At 34.4% G+C, this 13,895-nt stretch overlaps 1 protein-coding gene across 16 annotated transcripts in view; it reads left to right on the top strand.

The window, feature by feature from the left end:
* Positions 1-13,895, top strand: part of FNBP1 (formin binding protein 1) — a 172,921-nt gene that overhangs the window by 132,593 nt on the left and 26,433 nt on the right. For all 16 annotated transcript variants that reach the window (XM_031954819.1, XM_031954820.1, XM_031954832.1 and 13 more), the window contains exons 7-8: positions 3,702-3,830; positions 5,089-5,235. In XM_031954819.1, coding sequence (XP_031810679.1) covers positions 3,702-3,830; positions 5,089-5,235 — 276 coding nt within the window. The remainder of the gene's footprint in view (positions 1-3,701; positions 3,831-5,088; positions 5,236-13,895) is intronic.

The raw sequence follows: 13,895 nt of genomic DNA, 5'->3' as shown, positions 1-13,895 counted from the left end.
TACTGGTCATCCTGCCATCTGGGGAAGGGGGTGGGGGGATGGAGGGGAAAAATTGGAACAAGAGGTTTGGCAATTGTCAATGCTGTAAAGTTACCCATACATATAACCTGTAAATAAAAGGCTATTAAAAAAGAAATGCTATGAAAAGGAAAAAAAAAAATAAGAGAGCATATATAAACTAGGAGCCTCAACCAGGATAGAGTCCAGGAGATTCATAAGTCAGAGAGACATAAGCCCACTCTTGGAGGTGGAGTCATATTCATTCCATTTTCCACCTTTATGCTGGCTAGAGGCTTTGGATTCAGAAGGAGGAGAGGCTGAAGCTGATAGAGGCAAAAGACTAGTGGCAAGAGCTCTTGGAACCAAGGAGAGAGATAGGCGTCTAAGAAAGCTAACTGGGCCCAAGGAAGGAGACAATAAAGGATTTGGACTTTAATCCCTGGCTGCATTTGAGGTGATTATTACACAGAACTAAAAAGAAGGCTTCTTCCAGAAGTCCCCCAAGAAACCTGTTTCCACAGAACTTTATATTTTAGAGAAGAGAACATTACACCTCCCAGATTGGCTAAGATGACAGGAAAAGATGATAAATGTTGGATGGGATGTGGGAAAACTGGGACACTAATGCATTGTTGGTAGAGTTGTAAACTGATCCAACCATTCTGGAGAACAACAAAGGGCTATCAAACTGTGCATACCCTTTGATCCAGCAGTGTTTCTACTGCGTCTATATCCCAAAGAGATCATAAAAAATGGAAAAAGACCCATGTGTGCAAAAATGTTAGTAGCAGCCCTTTTTATAGGTCAAGGAACTGGAAATTGAGTGGATGCCCATCATTTGGGAAATGACTGAATAAGTTATGATATTTGAATGTAATGGCATATTAATTGTTCTATAAGAAATGATCAAGATGATTTCAGGATAGACTTACATGAAATGATGCTGAGAACATTATATCCAGTAACAAGATTATGTGATGATCAACTGTGATGAATTTAGCTCTTCTCAACAATTGTGGGGATTCAAAGCAGTTCCAATAAACTTGTAATGGAAGACTACCTGCATCCAGAGAGAACTGTGGAGACTGAATATGAATTGAAGCATAGTATTTTCACCTTTTTATTTGTTTGTTTGCTTGTTTCTCATGGGTTTTTTTCCCTTTTGGTCTAATTTTTCTTTCACAACATGACAATTATGGAAATATGTTTAAAAGGATAAAATATTCAACCTTTAAAAAGTGTGTTCATAGACACATTTATATGTATGTAGCAAAAACACATATACAATGCAGTATTTTAAAAATTACGTTACATAATAAAATCATGCCCAGTTATTAGTTCTCTCCAAGCTTGTTTTATAGCTACTTTTTATTTATCTTATATACACACGTTTGTATGTATGTATACAGTTTCTCCCCTGTTAGGAAAAAGAGTGACAGTGTCAAAAGCTACAGAGAGGTCAAGAATGATGAAAATTGAGGAAAGGCCATTAGATTTGGCAATTAATTGATCACTGATGTCTTTGGAAATGGTTCCACTGAATGATGAAATCAGAAGCAGAGGTGTGCTGGTAAATATTTAGCAACTGGCTTTCCAAAAATTCAAGGCACAGGTGATTCAAGGCAATTCCAATAGTTTGGGAATAGAAAATGTATTATATGTATTTGGGAAAATAAAATACTATTGAAAAAAGAGCAAGGTGAACATTTATCTAAATCATTAATATTTTCCTCCATCACTTTCTTGTCTGGACAATCTATAAAGCAATAAATAAATCCCTGATTTCAGCCTTTGCTGGTTTATGAGTGTAAATACACTCAAAATTAACAATGGAGAGCCAGTAAGAGTTGGTTCTAGTATGCACCTGATTAGATGTCTGACTGAAGAGAATTAAAAAGAAAGTGAGAGAATTGAAAATGAAAGTATTATTTATAGACAGCCTCCTCAAGGAATTTAGTTACAAAAAGGAAGAGATATACTAGCAGATAGCTATTAGAGATTAATAGATCAAGTGAGAGTTTTAGTTTTTTGAGGATGAGATCTGTGTGGATGTGGACTTGATTGCTATGTTGGTTAGTTCTCCTGATCTGCTTTTTTCCCCCCTTCTTTTTTGTTGTTTTTTTGTTTGTTGTTTGTTTGTTTTACAAAGGATAGCTCTAAGTATTGAAATGGGGGATATACCTGCAGGGATATACCTGCAGATTAATGTAAAAGCTTAAAGAGGTCATTTTTATGTTAGAATCCTTACAAAGTGATAAGTCAGTTGCCTGATTTTAGCATGGTACTTAGCAAATTCTCTAGCTCACTAATGTATTTAAGTACTCATTGGAGTTCACACTTTTGGGAGATTCACAAGTCAGTATTCAGTATAAGATTCACAAGTCAGAAACCCACAATCCCACTCTCTCAGAGGAGGAGTCAACTTTTTACATTGAGCATAAAAAGAGCCAGAAGTCACTTTGGAAAACTGAAAGCCACGAGTCAGAGTTGAGGCAGAGGCAGAAGCAAAGGACAAGCTGCAAGAGCTCTTGGAATCAAGAAAGAGAAAATAAACATTTGGATTTTATCAGCTAGCTGTACTTGAGGGGATTATTATTCTGAACCGAAACTAAGGCTTCCTTCCAGAAAACCCCCCCAAGAAACCTGCTGCCAGAGAGAACCATTATATATTATAAAAAAAAAAAAAGAATACCACACTTTTAATAATATTTATTTTTATAAAACTGTAACAAGAAGAACAAGCAATACTGAAGAATCAAGGAAGATCCTATGCAATCTATGATGATTTTCTGAATCAGATCTGATTCAGTTCAGTATAGTAATTCAGTTTAATGCCCAGAATGAAATAAAAAATTCAGGCCATGTAAAATATATTAAAAGAAATATTACTCAGCAATAGCATGGAAAGGATATTCAGCATAGACCTGGCATTGGTTCAACTGGATTTAGCTCCCCCTTCCTCCCATGTTTGCCACAATGGTGTTTCCAGTCAGGATACTTGAGGACAAGTGGGATGTCCATCACACCTGAATAATATAGACTGTTATGCAGAACTTTTACTCCTTAGAAACCTAGAAGCTATAATTACCCATTTGAGCCCTATTCTTGTACTAATTAAATCATGGGGGTGGTTTCATTGCTATTTTTTTCTCAAAGATTTATTTTTGGAGAATTTTTTATTTTTATTTTTTCTAATACATATAAAAATAAAAGATGGATTTTTTGGGGGGTGGCACAAGGGGACAATTGGAATTAAATGACTTGTCAAACAGTTAGTGTTAAGCATCTGAATCCAGATTTGAAGTCAGTTCTTCCTGACTCCTATTGTGCCCTCATTCTTCTTTTAGAGGAGAAAATTGACCTATGTGAAATTGTACTATGTGTCCAACCAAATTAGTAGTAAATGTTGCACCTACCACAAAGGGATACTGCTTCTTTGGTTACATGATAAAGAACAAATTAAGAAGAGAAATAAAGATATACAATTTTGCTATGGGTATTTTGAGAAAAACAGTGTTACAAAGGGCAAAACTGAAATATAAAGGGTAGAGAGTATCTAATTGTTTGGACTTAAAAATAAAGTTTAAAATAAACAGGTTGTAAGTTTTTTTTTTAATAATTATTTCGCTGAATGATTAAATCCATTGCTTTTGTATTTCCATGAGTGTAAACCAAAAAGTACCATATTGTTTTTTTCAAAGGCACGGCAACAAGCTCAATTACGACATCAAATGGCAGAGGAAAGCAAGGCAGATTACTCATCCACTCTTCAGAAGTTTAATCATGAACAGCATGAACATTATTATACTCACATACCAAGCATTTTTCAGGTAAAAACAACTGTTTTGTTTTTTAATCATTTCATAGTTGTGACTGTGACTTACAAATCACCATAATCCAACATTCCCACTAAACCAAATCTTTTTTTTTTTTTTTTTTTGGCTGGGGCAATTGGGGTTAAGTGACTTGCCCAGGGTCACACAGCTAAGGCATGTTAAATATCTGAAATCAGATTTGAACTCAGGTCCTTCTGACTTCAGGGCTGGTGCTCTATCCACTAGTGGTACCACCTAGCTGCCCCTAAACCAAATCATTTTTTAAAAAATTAAGTAGCATATAACATTAAGATGTTGAAAAGTTTTAATTTTAAGATTTTAGAGGAATAATTAGTGATGTACCAAAGATCTATTTTAAAATATATCCTTTAGAAAAGGTTTAAGATTTTTAAACATTGGAGTTTACCAACCTTAAAGATTAGTAATATGTTGATGTTCTTCCTGATTTATTTAGTTTGAGAATCCCCATTCTCTACTTTAGCATTTTAAAACATTCAGAGATGTGAAGCTCAACCATAGATTGACAGTCAGTTCTTTCAATTTTATTTTGGTTCATTTTTACTCAAGTAGGAACATTACAGAAAATTAATAGTTTTATAATAGATTTGTTAAAGAAATAGCAAACTTCAGTTTCTTGTTGTAGACACGTGGTCCTATATAAACTATACTATAAACTACATATATATATATATATATATATATATATATATATGTGTATGTATGTATATATACTAACAATAAAACATTTCTCCATATGGAGAGAACATGGATTTTATTTCAATCATGGTAGAAGTAGTAGCAGTTATTCATATGAAAATAAACTTTTATGCTTCTCTATTAGATAAGTTGAAATTAATAATGTAATGTGTTCAAAATAAAGCATCATTGATATTTGAAATCTTAATACCATCATATATGGGCATAACCTATTAAAAACTTTTGAAATATGAAAGGTAATGATATTTTTAGATCATATTTTATTCTCTAAAGCAGTGGTGTCAAACTCAAATAGAAATGGATTCCTGCTGATTGCACATTGACTCGGGGAGTTTTGTGGGCCACAGTTTCTGAGTTTGACACCTGATGAAAAGCATGTTCAATATTCGGATGCAATTAACTGGTCATTGACTCTTTTATTTAATCTCTTTATCTCTGAAAGAATATCTTAAATATTTCCATCCTGTAGAAATAAAGCTTTCTTAAATCCTAGAAAATTATATAAATTAATCACATACAAAATGTAATGTTTCAGAAAATACAAGAGATGGAGGAAAGGAGAATAGTCAGAATTGGTGAATCAATGAAAACTTATGCTGAGGTGGATCGTCACGTGATACCAATCATTGGGAAATGTCTGGATGGAATAGCAAAGGCAGCTGAATCTATTGATCAGAAAAATGTAAGTCTTGAATCTTGGTTATAGAGCCAATAATGTGTTTCAGTGTGTGATAGTTTCATTATTTTAAAAGTGTTTCCCAAACTCTGTGCTTCTATATATAGGAAAACATTGGGGAAAGTGATATAGCTCTACATTTTGTCAGTATGCAGAATTTTCTTCTGCATTTCTTCTGATTTATAAGAATGAATTATTTAGTGTTTCATGAAAAGCATTACCTTTTCACAGTTTAATGTATAAATCATTTTTATGTTTCAGAAAATATATGTTTGTTAAATTTATTTAAATTATCAAATTAGAGTAGTTATTTTTGTCATATATCTTTAATTGCTTCTTTGCTAATTTGCAGAGGCTTGCTATTTTGCAATTTGATTAAATTACAAACAATAGTTTTCTTCAGTTTTTACTAATATTTGTATTTCAATGTTGGAATAACTATCACTTATCCTATTTATTTTTTTTATTCTCATATGTATAAAAATATAAAGACATTACTTTTTGCCTGTAGGGCAATTCCATAAGCCTTTTCTTTTAAAGAAATACTTTTAAAGAATACTTTCTCTTTTTTTTGGGGGGGGGGGAGAAATGCCAATTCTCTTTGGCAGTGTTAAAAATATCTGGAGCTTATATAAAATAAAGTAATCCCATAATACTTCCAAAGTAAATCCAACAATAGGTGGGAGATTTGTTTTTTTGAGGTAGAGAGGGGATACTTTAAGGGACAAAAGAATAAGAAAAAATAAGAGCGAAAACTACTGGTTAGGTAGAAGGGACAATGCCAATTGAGCACAGAAAAAAACGTGGAGCTATCTAATCCTTTGTTATTCTTCTCTCTTTTCAAAAAAATAATCTTTGCATTAGAAGTGATTTAATTAAATTGATGAACAGGGAGCTGATACTGAACACAAATAAGAAAGTAAATGAAAGAACATCTAGTTGCCCATGATGAATTAATGTCAATAGGCCTATATGAATCCTCAGAACTAGCACGTGTGAGTGTTAAGTTGTTGCTAGTGATACTTGAAAGGTCTTGGAAATTTGGAAATGCCCTTCCCAGTTTTCAAAAAAGCAAAAAGGACACAATCCACAAACTAGAGATTGGTAAGCTTTACTTCCATTCCTGAGGAAGTTCTAGAGTGAATCATTAAAGAGATATTGAACATCTCACAAAGGAAGTAGTATTTACAGAGGGCCAGTATAACTTCATCAAAAACAGGTCATGCCAGACTATTTCCTTTTTTGATAGGGATATTAAATTGATCCAGAGGAAATTGTTGATAAAATTGACTTAGAGTTTAGCAAAGCATTCATAAAGTGTCTCATGCTGTTGTTGTGGAAAAGTGGTAAGCGAGATGGATTTGAAGTGGTTAAATGGTTGAGTTGAAATAATTGTTTTTAATGGTTTTTAACAGAAATCATCTTGGCAGTAAGAGTTTAGGTGAGTCTCAGTAATCTGTACTTAATCTTGTCTGGTTGTCATTTTTATCAATAACTGATATAAAATATAGATGGCATGCTCCTTCAGTCTGTAAAAAACACAAATCTGGGAAAGATTGATAATTCATTATTATTAGTATCCAAAAAGTAGTACTGACAGGTTAGAGCATAATAAGATGACATCCAGTAGGGAAAAAAATTTAGTCTTGTACTTGAATTAGAAAAAAATAAAAGTTTACAAGAAAAGAATGAGATAGGTATGGTGAGGTTGCAGTTTGTGTAAAATAGATATTGGGGTTTTAGTGAACTGCAAACTCAATATGAGTCAATAGGCTTACATGCTATCATTCTAGTGTGCTTTGGAACTGCATTGGAATGCTATAGCTTCCATGAATAAGGAAGTGTTTGAAGGAACTTTAGAGACTATTAAGTCTCTCTTCTCATTTTATATATGAAGAAACTGAGACAGATATTAGCAACTTGCCCAAGGTCACACAGTTAGTAAATGTTTAAGGATGTAATTTGAATTCAGATCTTCCTGATTCCAAATTGAGTTCATTTCAGTTCTGGATGTTTCATTTTAACTAGGACATTGATTACCGAGAAGGGTGACCAAATAATGAAGGGTTTTGATTCTACATCATTGGAAGATTGGTTGAAAGAATTTAGGAATTTATACTGGAAATGAGAAGTCTATATTCAAGTATTTCATATGGAAAAGATGATAATCAATCTGTATAGCTGTCAACATGATACCTCTTTTCATCCCTTAAAGGTGATCTGTCAGCTAGTCTAACTTGCTGGCTCTCTGAATTAGATCTTGACTGAGGAGTAACTTAAGCAGATAGAAATTTGGGAGCATGATTGGAGGGAAATATAGTCTATGAGTGATGGAGTTAGTGAAGAGAGAGTGAGAAAGGGGGGAAAAGCATAATCTCATTTGCCTGAAATGTAGCCTTTTAATGGGAATCATATTAGATTATCTTGAAATGCTGGTTTTAGACCAAATTGTAGAAGGTCTTGAATGTCAAGAATCAGGAACTTATTTTATAAGCAATGGGTACTGAAGAAGATCTTTGAGTAGCTGAGTGACAAAATCATATTCATGCATTAGAAATATTATTAGTGAAATAATATGAAGAAAGGATTGGAGAAGGCTCCCTGATGGAAGCAGGAAGACCAGTTAGGAAACTATTACAGTTCTCTAGGCTGGAGAAATAGGAGCTTAAAAATAGAGGGGGACAAAGGGAGTTGAAAGGGAACTGATCAGAGATAGTTTGCAGAGTTAGATTTAACATATTCTGGCAACTGATTGAATGTAGATGAGGGAAAAGGAAAAGAACTGGAAGACTGAACAGTAACACTGTCAGAAGAAACAGAGAAGTGGAGGATTTTTGAGATTAATTTAATTTTGTACATGAGTGTGAGATGTTAGTGGTATATTCAGTAGAGATACAGTCAAGCAACCTGTATTCAGCCTGTAACATTCTTTAGTGGGCCTAAATAAGATTAAAATGTAATTGGTAAATCTTTAATAAATGCAATTACAACAAAACAGAGACGATGTTAATACCTGATTTTCACTCTTCTAGGGACTTTCATATATGGTTTAGTGGCTTCATTTCTATTTGAGTTTGTCACCACTGATTTATTTACTAGATGTTCCTAGACAGCCAGGAGAGCCCAACTGAAGTTGGGATAGATAGTGGAATTTTGCAGGAGATTCACTTTACTTGATTTCATATCTTCACAAGTATTTGACAGCTTATGAATTGCACAGCAGGAAGCTGAGCAGTAGGAATTATACTTGAAGCAAGAAGGTTGAGGTTGTCAAAAGGATTCAAGTATGGAAAAAGGGAAGATGTTGAAGTGCCTAAGAATTTCAAAATTAAGCTGAGCAGTATTTGTATATTCAAAGAATGTGAAGAACTAAGGAATTCATTGAAGATCAAGATGACAGTTAAGTACCATCACAGAAAAGATAAGGGGAGTAGAAGAAGAGAAAGGAAAAAGATTATCAGACTAGAGAATTTTGGAAGTGGAACAGTTTTGAATGAGGATGAGGTCCAAAATTTGACCACATTTGTGAGTGTCTGAAGTGTAAAAGGTAGGCATCTTAGGAAATGATAAGGATAATAATCTATCAAGATAGATAAGTTGATTCCATCTCAGGGATCCTGAAAGTCGTAAGGGAACCCAGAAGACAGAACAAGGAGAATTAGGAAGAGAAGGTTGTGTTACAGAGTTCTGTAAGAAATGTAGAAAGGAAAGCTAATTCAATGGGAAGAGATGGATTGACTATAAAAATAATGGAGATTGAAAAGAAAGCTTATTAATAACAAATTGGAATTCCAAATGGTGCAGTGAAATGTCTAGCCAGGAGATAGTAGGTAGGGAACACAGTTAAGAGGTATAGGGTTGAGAGAATGAAATAGAGGAAGAATTTGAAAGGAAATTAGTAGCCAAAAAAATTATGCCAAAATGTGAATAAAATATTAGGAAAAGAAGCTTGAGAAGGGTGCTATAAGAACATGAAGCACTTGAGAAGTGAATAGGGAGCTAGTAGAGATTGTACTGTTCATTGATTAATAACAAGATTAAGTCAAATGTAAGACCTAGACTTTCAAGAATTTGACATCTAGTTGAAGGAATCCAACAAGAATAAAAATCTCTATATTGGGTGGCTAAAAGTATTAGAATTTCTGTTTGCTGCTGGCCACATTTGCATATGAAAGGCAGGAACTGAGAACTGAGGACTTCTGATAAACGGAAAGATGTTGTTTTAGTAGTTCCACTTAGTCATTTTGTTCTTGCCTTCCCAACCTCTAGAACTAACTCTGTAATACTGAAAGAGTCCTCAGTGCCTTAGACTCAAATAATTTTCATTATTTGTTGGAATACAGCCTCCCTCGCTCAAGGTTGTTTGAGAGGGAATTCAGATTGACAATCAGAAATTGGAGAATTAAAGAGGACTTTTAAACATCAATTCATATAAATAGGACAGGTACTTGGATACTGGTAGCCATGAGGAAATTATTTCATAAAAGAGACTAAGTGCTTGTAGTTTCTAATTAGCTGGCTGATTTGTCTGTTTGAAAAGTGTATGATCTCAGCATCTGACCAGACTCTCTCTATGCATAACTAATTTTTTTTCCTAGTCCAATACCAAGTTTCATAAAAGCCATAAGAGCCTTTTGCTCACTAAAAAGATATAAACTGGCTTCTGAATATTAAATTCTTGTTTTTTTCAAAGATTTTTATTTTTAAAACATATGCAAAGATAATTTTCCAACATTCACCCTTACAAAACCTTGTGTTCCAATTTTTTTCTCCCTCCCTTTTCCCTACCCCCTTCTTGAAATAGCAAGTATTTCAATATATATTAAACATGTGCGTGATTGTTAAACTTTTAAAAAGAGGGAAATAATGACAAAGTGAATTGTCTTGTATGGGAAAGAGGTCATGCTTCAATTGAACACAACAGCTGAGGCACAATAGAGGGCAGCAATGAGAATAGTCTAAGTAGAAAATAAAAGCAAAAAGATTAAGGTGAAGGGTTGGGGGTAGGGGGTGAGGGAACAGCTGGGATGTAACTGGGAGCAAGGCCAATAAGAGAATAGATGCTGCAGTAACATCACCAGAAAGCATCAGTATCTCTGAATTTTCAAAGGTATATGAGATGTACCTGTATGCATGTGTGCCAAAAATACATGTTCTCTACTTGTGTACCTTGATATCTAAATTCCTCTGAATGGCTGTTCTTCCCACAGGCAGCATATGGATTTTTAAAGCAAGTGTGTCCCAGTTTTATGGGAGAATAGGCATAACTCAGATGTAGCAACTATAATGCAAAATAGAATGTAAGTATATAGGAGACTTACAAAGAAATTGATGTATTAAATTTAAGGAATGAAAAGTTATTTCTATCTTGGGTAAGAAGCATTTCAACAAATGGAAATGGAAAGGCGGTTAAAAAGTCAGAGGAGGCCATCATTTTTGGTAACCTTCAAATAAAATCTAATATGGAATAAATACTTCACTTATTTTGAATTACTTTCATTTGGTTTTATTGAAGGTGTTTTTAAGCATATCCAACCATCAGTGATGAATAATAATTTTTTTTCCTTAGATCTAGAGTGGGTACTTGAAAATGAATTCTACTAATCCCTAATATTTTCACTTCCCAAACTTTCCATCAGCCTTTACAAAAAGCTTTAGGTATATGAAATCAGGCAAACTTAAAGTATGAATATCCTTCTTTAATTTTCAAATTATTATATTTGACCCATTACCAGTGGAAGATTTTATTACAACATTATATGATAGGATCTGTCTTATTTGCTTGTTATAATAATTGTAAGTTAATTATTAAATGACAGCCATCGAAGGGCAAAAAATTGGTGGTAAACAGATTTTATTTTGTGAATGGTGTTAACAAAAAAAAATTCCATATTTATTCTATATTCATTCAAGAAAACTGATGGATCATATTGTAAAGAACCAGTCAATGATAGGTGTTTGGGTTGAGTTTTTTCCATAATGAGAGATAAAAGGAGGCAGTGGAAAGAGCATTAGACTCAAAGTTGGAGAATCTGGGTTTGAATTTTACCCTGACATTTTATATGTAATCTTGGACGAGTCACCTAAAATTATTAACCTTCAGTTTTCTTAAATGTAAAATGAGACATTTGGACCAGCTGACTCAAAAAGTTCTTTCTGGGAGGCAGAGCCAAGATGCTGGAGTAAAAGCAGGAACTTGTCTGACCTCTCCTCTAACTGCTCCAAGTTCCTTTAAATAATGATTCTAAACAAATTTTAGAGTGTCAGAACACCCAAAAAGATGAAGTAGAACATTTTCCAGCCAAAAACAACTTAGAAGAACATCAGGAAAGGTCTGTGGCATAAGGACAAGGATCCAGCATGCAGGTCATGCAAGTGCAGTCCTAGCTGCAAGCCCAGTCCCGGCCCTAGCCCGGCAAAGCAGGAATTGGCCTAGGGACCTCTGAATCAGTGCCAGTACTGGTGGCTTCCAGACCTCTCAGCCCAGAGACACCAAAGAGGACTTGGAAGGTCAGCATAAAAGGTTTGTAGTAACAGAATGGAAGTCCAATGTGCAATCCCAGTACAGGCCACACCAGTGCAGCCCCAGCTCTAGTGCCACTAAAACAGGACCTCTGAATCTGCAGCAGCACTGACGATTTCTAGACATCTCTCAGCCCAGAGACACATCAAAGATGACTTGCAAGGGCAACAGAAAAGGATTGCTAGTGGGGTAAGAGGGCCTTGGGAAGTGGGCATGGGCACATGGGTGCTTCTGGAAGCCTCACCTCCCAGGATGTCTCTTTGTTAGCACTGAGGAAGGACTCAGTTGCTTTAGCACACTAGATCTTACAGCTACAGTGGGGCAGGGACTCTCCTAACAGTTTCAGGGCAGAAAAGAGGGCTTATGATCAGATTCCTAGAAGGATCTCTGAAAATAATAGCTTCACAAAATTCTTGAAGCTTGGGACAGTACTTACTCCACCTTGGAAATAGAGCCCTAATTTAACAGCATTAAAGCCTAGTAATAGGCTAGGAAAATGAGCAAGCAACAGAAAAAATTTCTTTCCATAGAAAGTTGCTGTGATGACAAAGAAGTTGAAAACACTTAGAAGAAGATAACAAAGTCCAAAGTCCTACATCCAAAGCCTCCAAGAAAAATAAAGAATAAGAATTGTTCTCAGGCTATGGAAGAGCTCAAAAGGGGATTTTGAAAATCAAGTAAGAAAGATAGAGGAAAAATTAGGAAGAGAATTTAGAGTGGTAGAAAAGGAAATACAGAAAAAAGCTAATGAGAAGAATGCCTTAAAAAGCAAAATTGACCAAATGGGAAAAGCAGTACAAAAAGTCACTGAGGAAAATAATTCCTTAAAAATTAGAATTGAGCAAATGAAAGCTAATGAGTCTATGAAAAATCAAGATAAATAAAGCAAAATGAAAAAACAGAAAAAAATGAGAGCTATCTCATTGGAAAAACATCTAACTTGGAAAATAGATCCAGAAGAGATAATTATTTTATAATAGTAGTTTTTTAATTTTTTAAATACAAATGCAAAGATAGTTTTCAACATTCATTTGAAAAACCTTGATTTGTTTTTTCAAAATCAATATAGTAATCCAATATAGGTTAAATATGTGCAATTCTTCCAAACACATTTTTGTATTTATCATATTGCACAAGAAAAATTGGATCAAGGGGGGAAGGGAGAATGAAAAAGAAAAAAACATGCAAACAACAACAAAAGGTGAAAATACTATGTTGTGATTCAGATTCAATCTCCATAGTCCTCTATCTGGATACAGATGGCTCTCTCCATCATAAATCTTTTGGAATTGGCCTGAATCACTACATTGCTGAAAAGAACCAAGTCCATAACAGTTGATCATCATATAATATTTTGTTGCTATGTACAATGTTCTCTTGGTTCTACTCACTTCACTTAGCATCAGTTTATGTAAGTCTTCAGGAGAGATAATTTTAAAACTATTAGTCTACCTGAAAGATATGATAAAAAAAAAAAAAAAAAAGAGTTTGGGTATCATCTTACAAGAAATTATCAAGGAAAACTGTCCTGATATTCTAGAACCAGAGGATAAAATAGAAATTGAAAAAAAAAATCCACCAATTACCTCCTGAAAGAGATAACAAAATGATCTAGACATCCCAGGCATAGTACAGCCAAAATCCAGAACTCCTATATCAAGGAGAAAATATTGCAAACATTTAGAAAAAAATAATTCAAGTATAGTGGAGCCACAGTCAGGATAACATAAGATTTAGCAGCTTCCACATTAAAAATGGCGGTCTTGAAATATGATATTTTGGAGCTGAGATTACAACCAAGAATCTGAGCTAGCCTGGAAGTGTATGGCACTTAAGATTAATTTCCAGCCCAGGACCTTTCCTCAGATCTTCTCAGGTTGTAATAGGAAGACCCCAGTTCTACCCCAAGTCTTCTTGATTTTTCAAGAGTCTGTGTTGGTCCTGAGGTATAAATTTGTTCTATTTGCGCGGGAATTCGGGAGAGCTTGAAATCTACCAAATTACTCCACCATCTTCCCAGAATTCTCCCCCCTACAATCATGTTTATAACACACTCTTTTCAGGGCAAAAATTGGAAATGGAAGGGATGCCCATCAATTGGCAAATGGCTGAATAAATTGTGGTTTGTTATTATGATAGAAAT

Source organism: Sarcophilus harrisii, chromosome 2 (assembly GCF_902635505.1).
Source record: "Sarcophilus harrisii chromosome 2, mSarHar1.11, whole genome shotgun sequence".
In the NCBI taxonomy this organism is placed as follows: Eukaryota; Metazoa; Chordata; class Mammalia; order Dasyuromorphia; family Dasyuridae; genus Sarcophilus; species Sarcophilus harrisii.
Note: the sequence above shows the minus strand (reverse complement) of the source record. Positions and strands in the feature narration are given on the sequence as shown.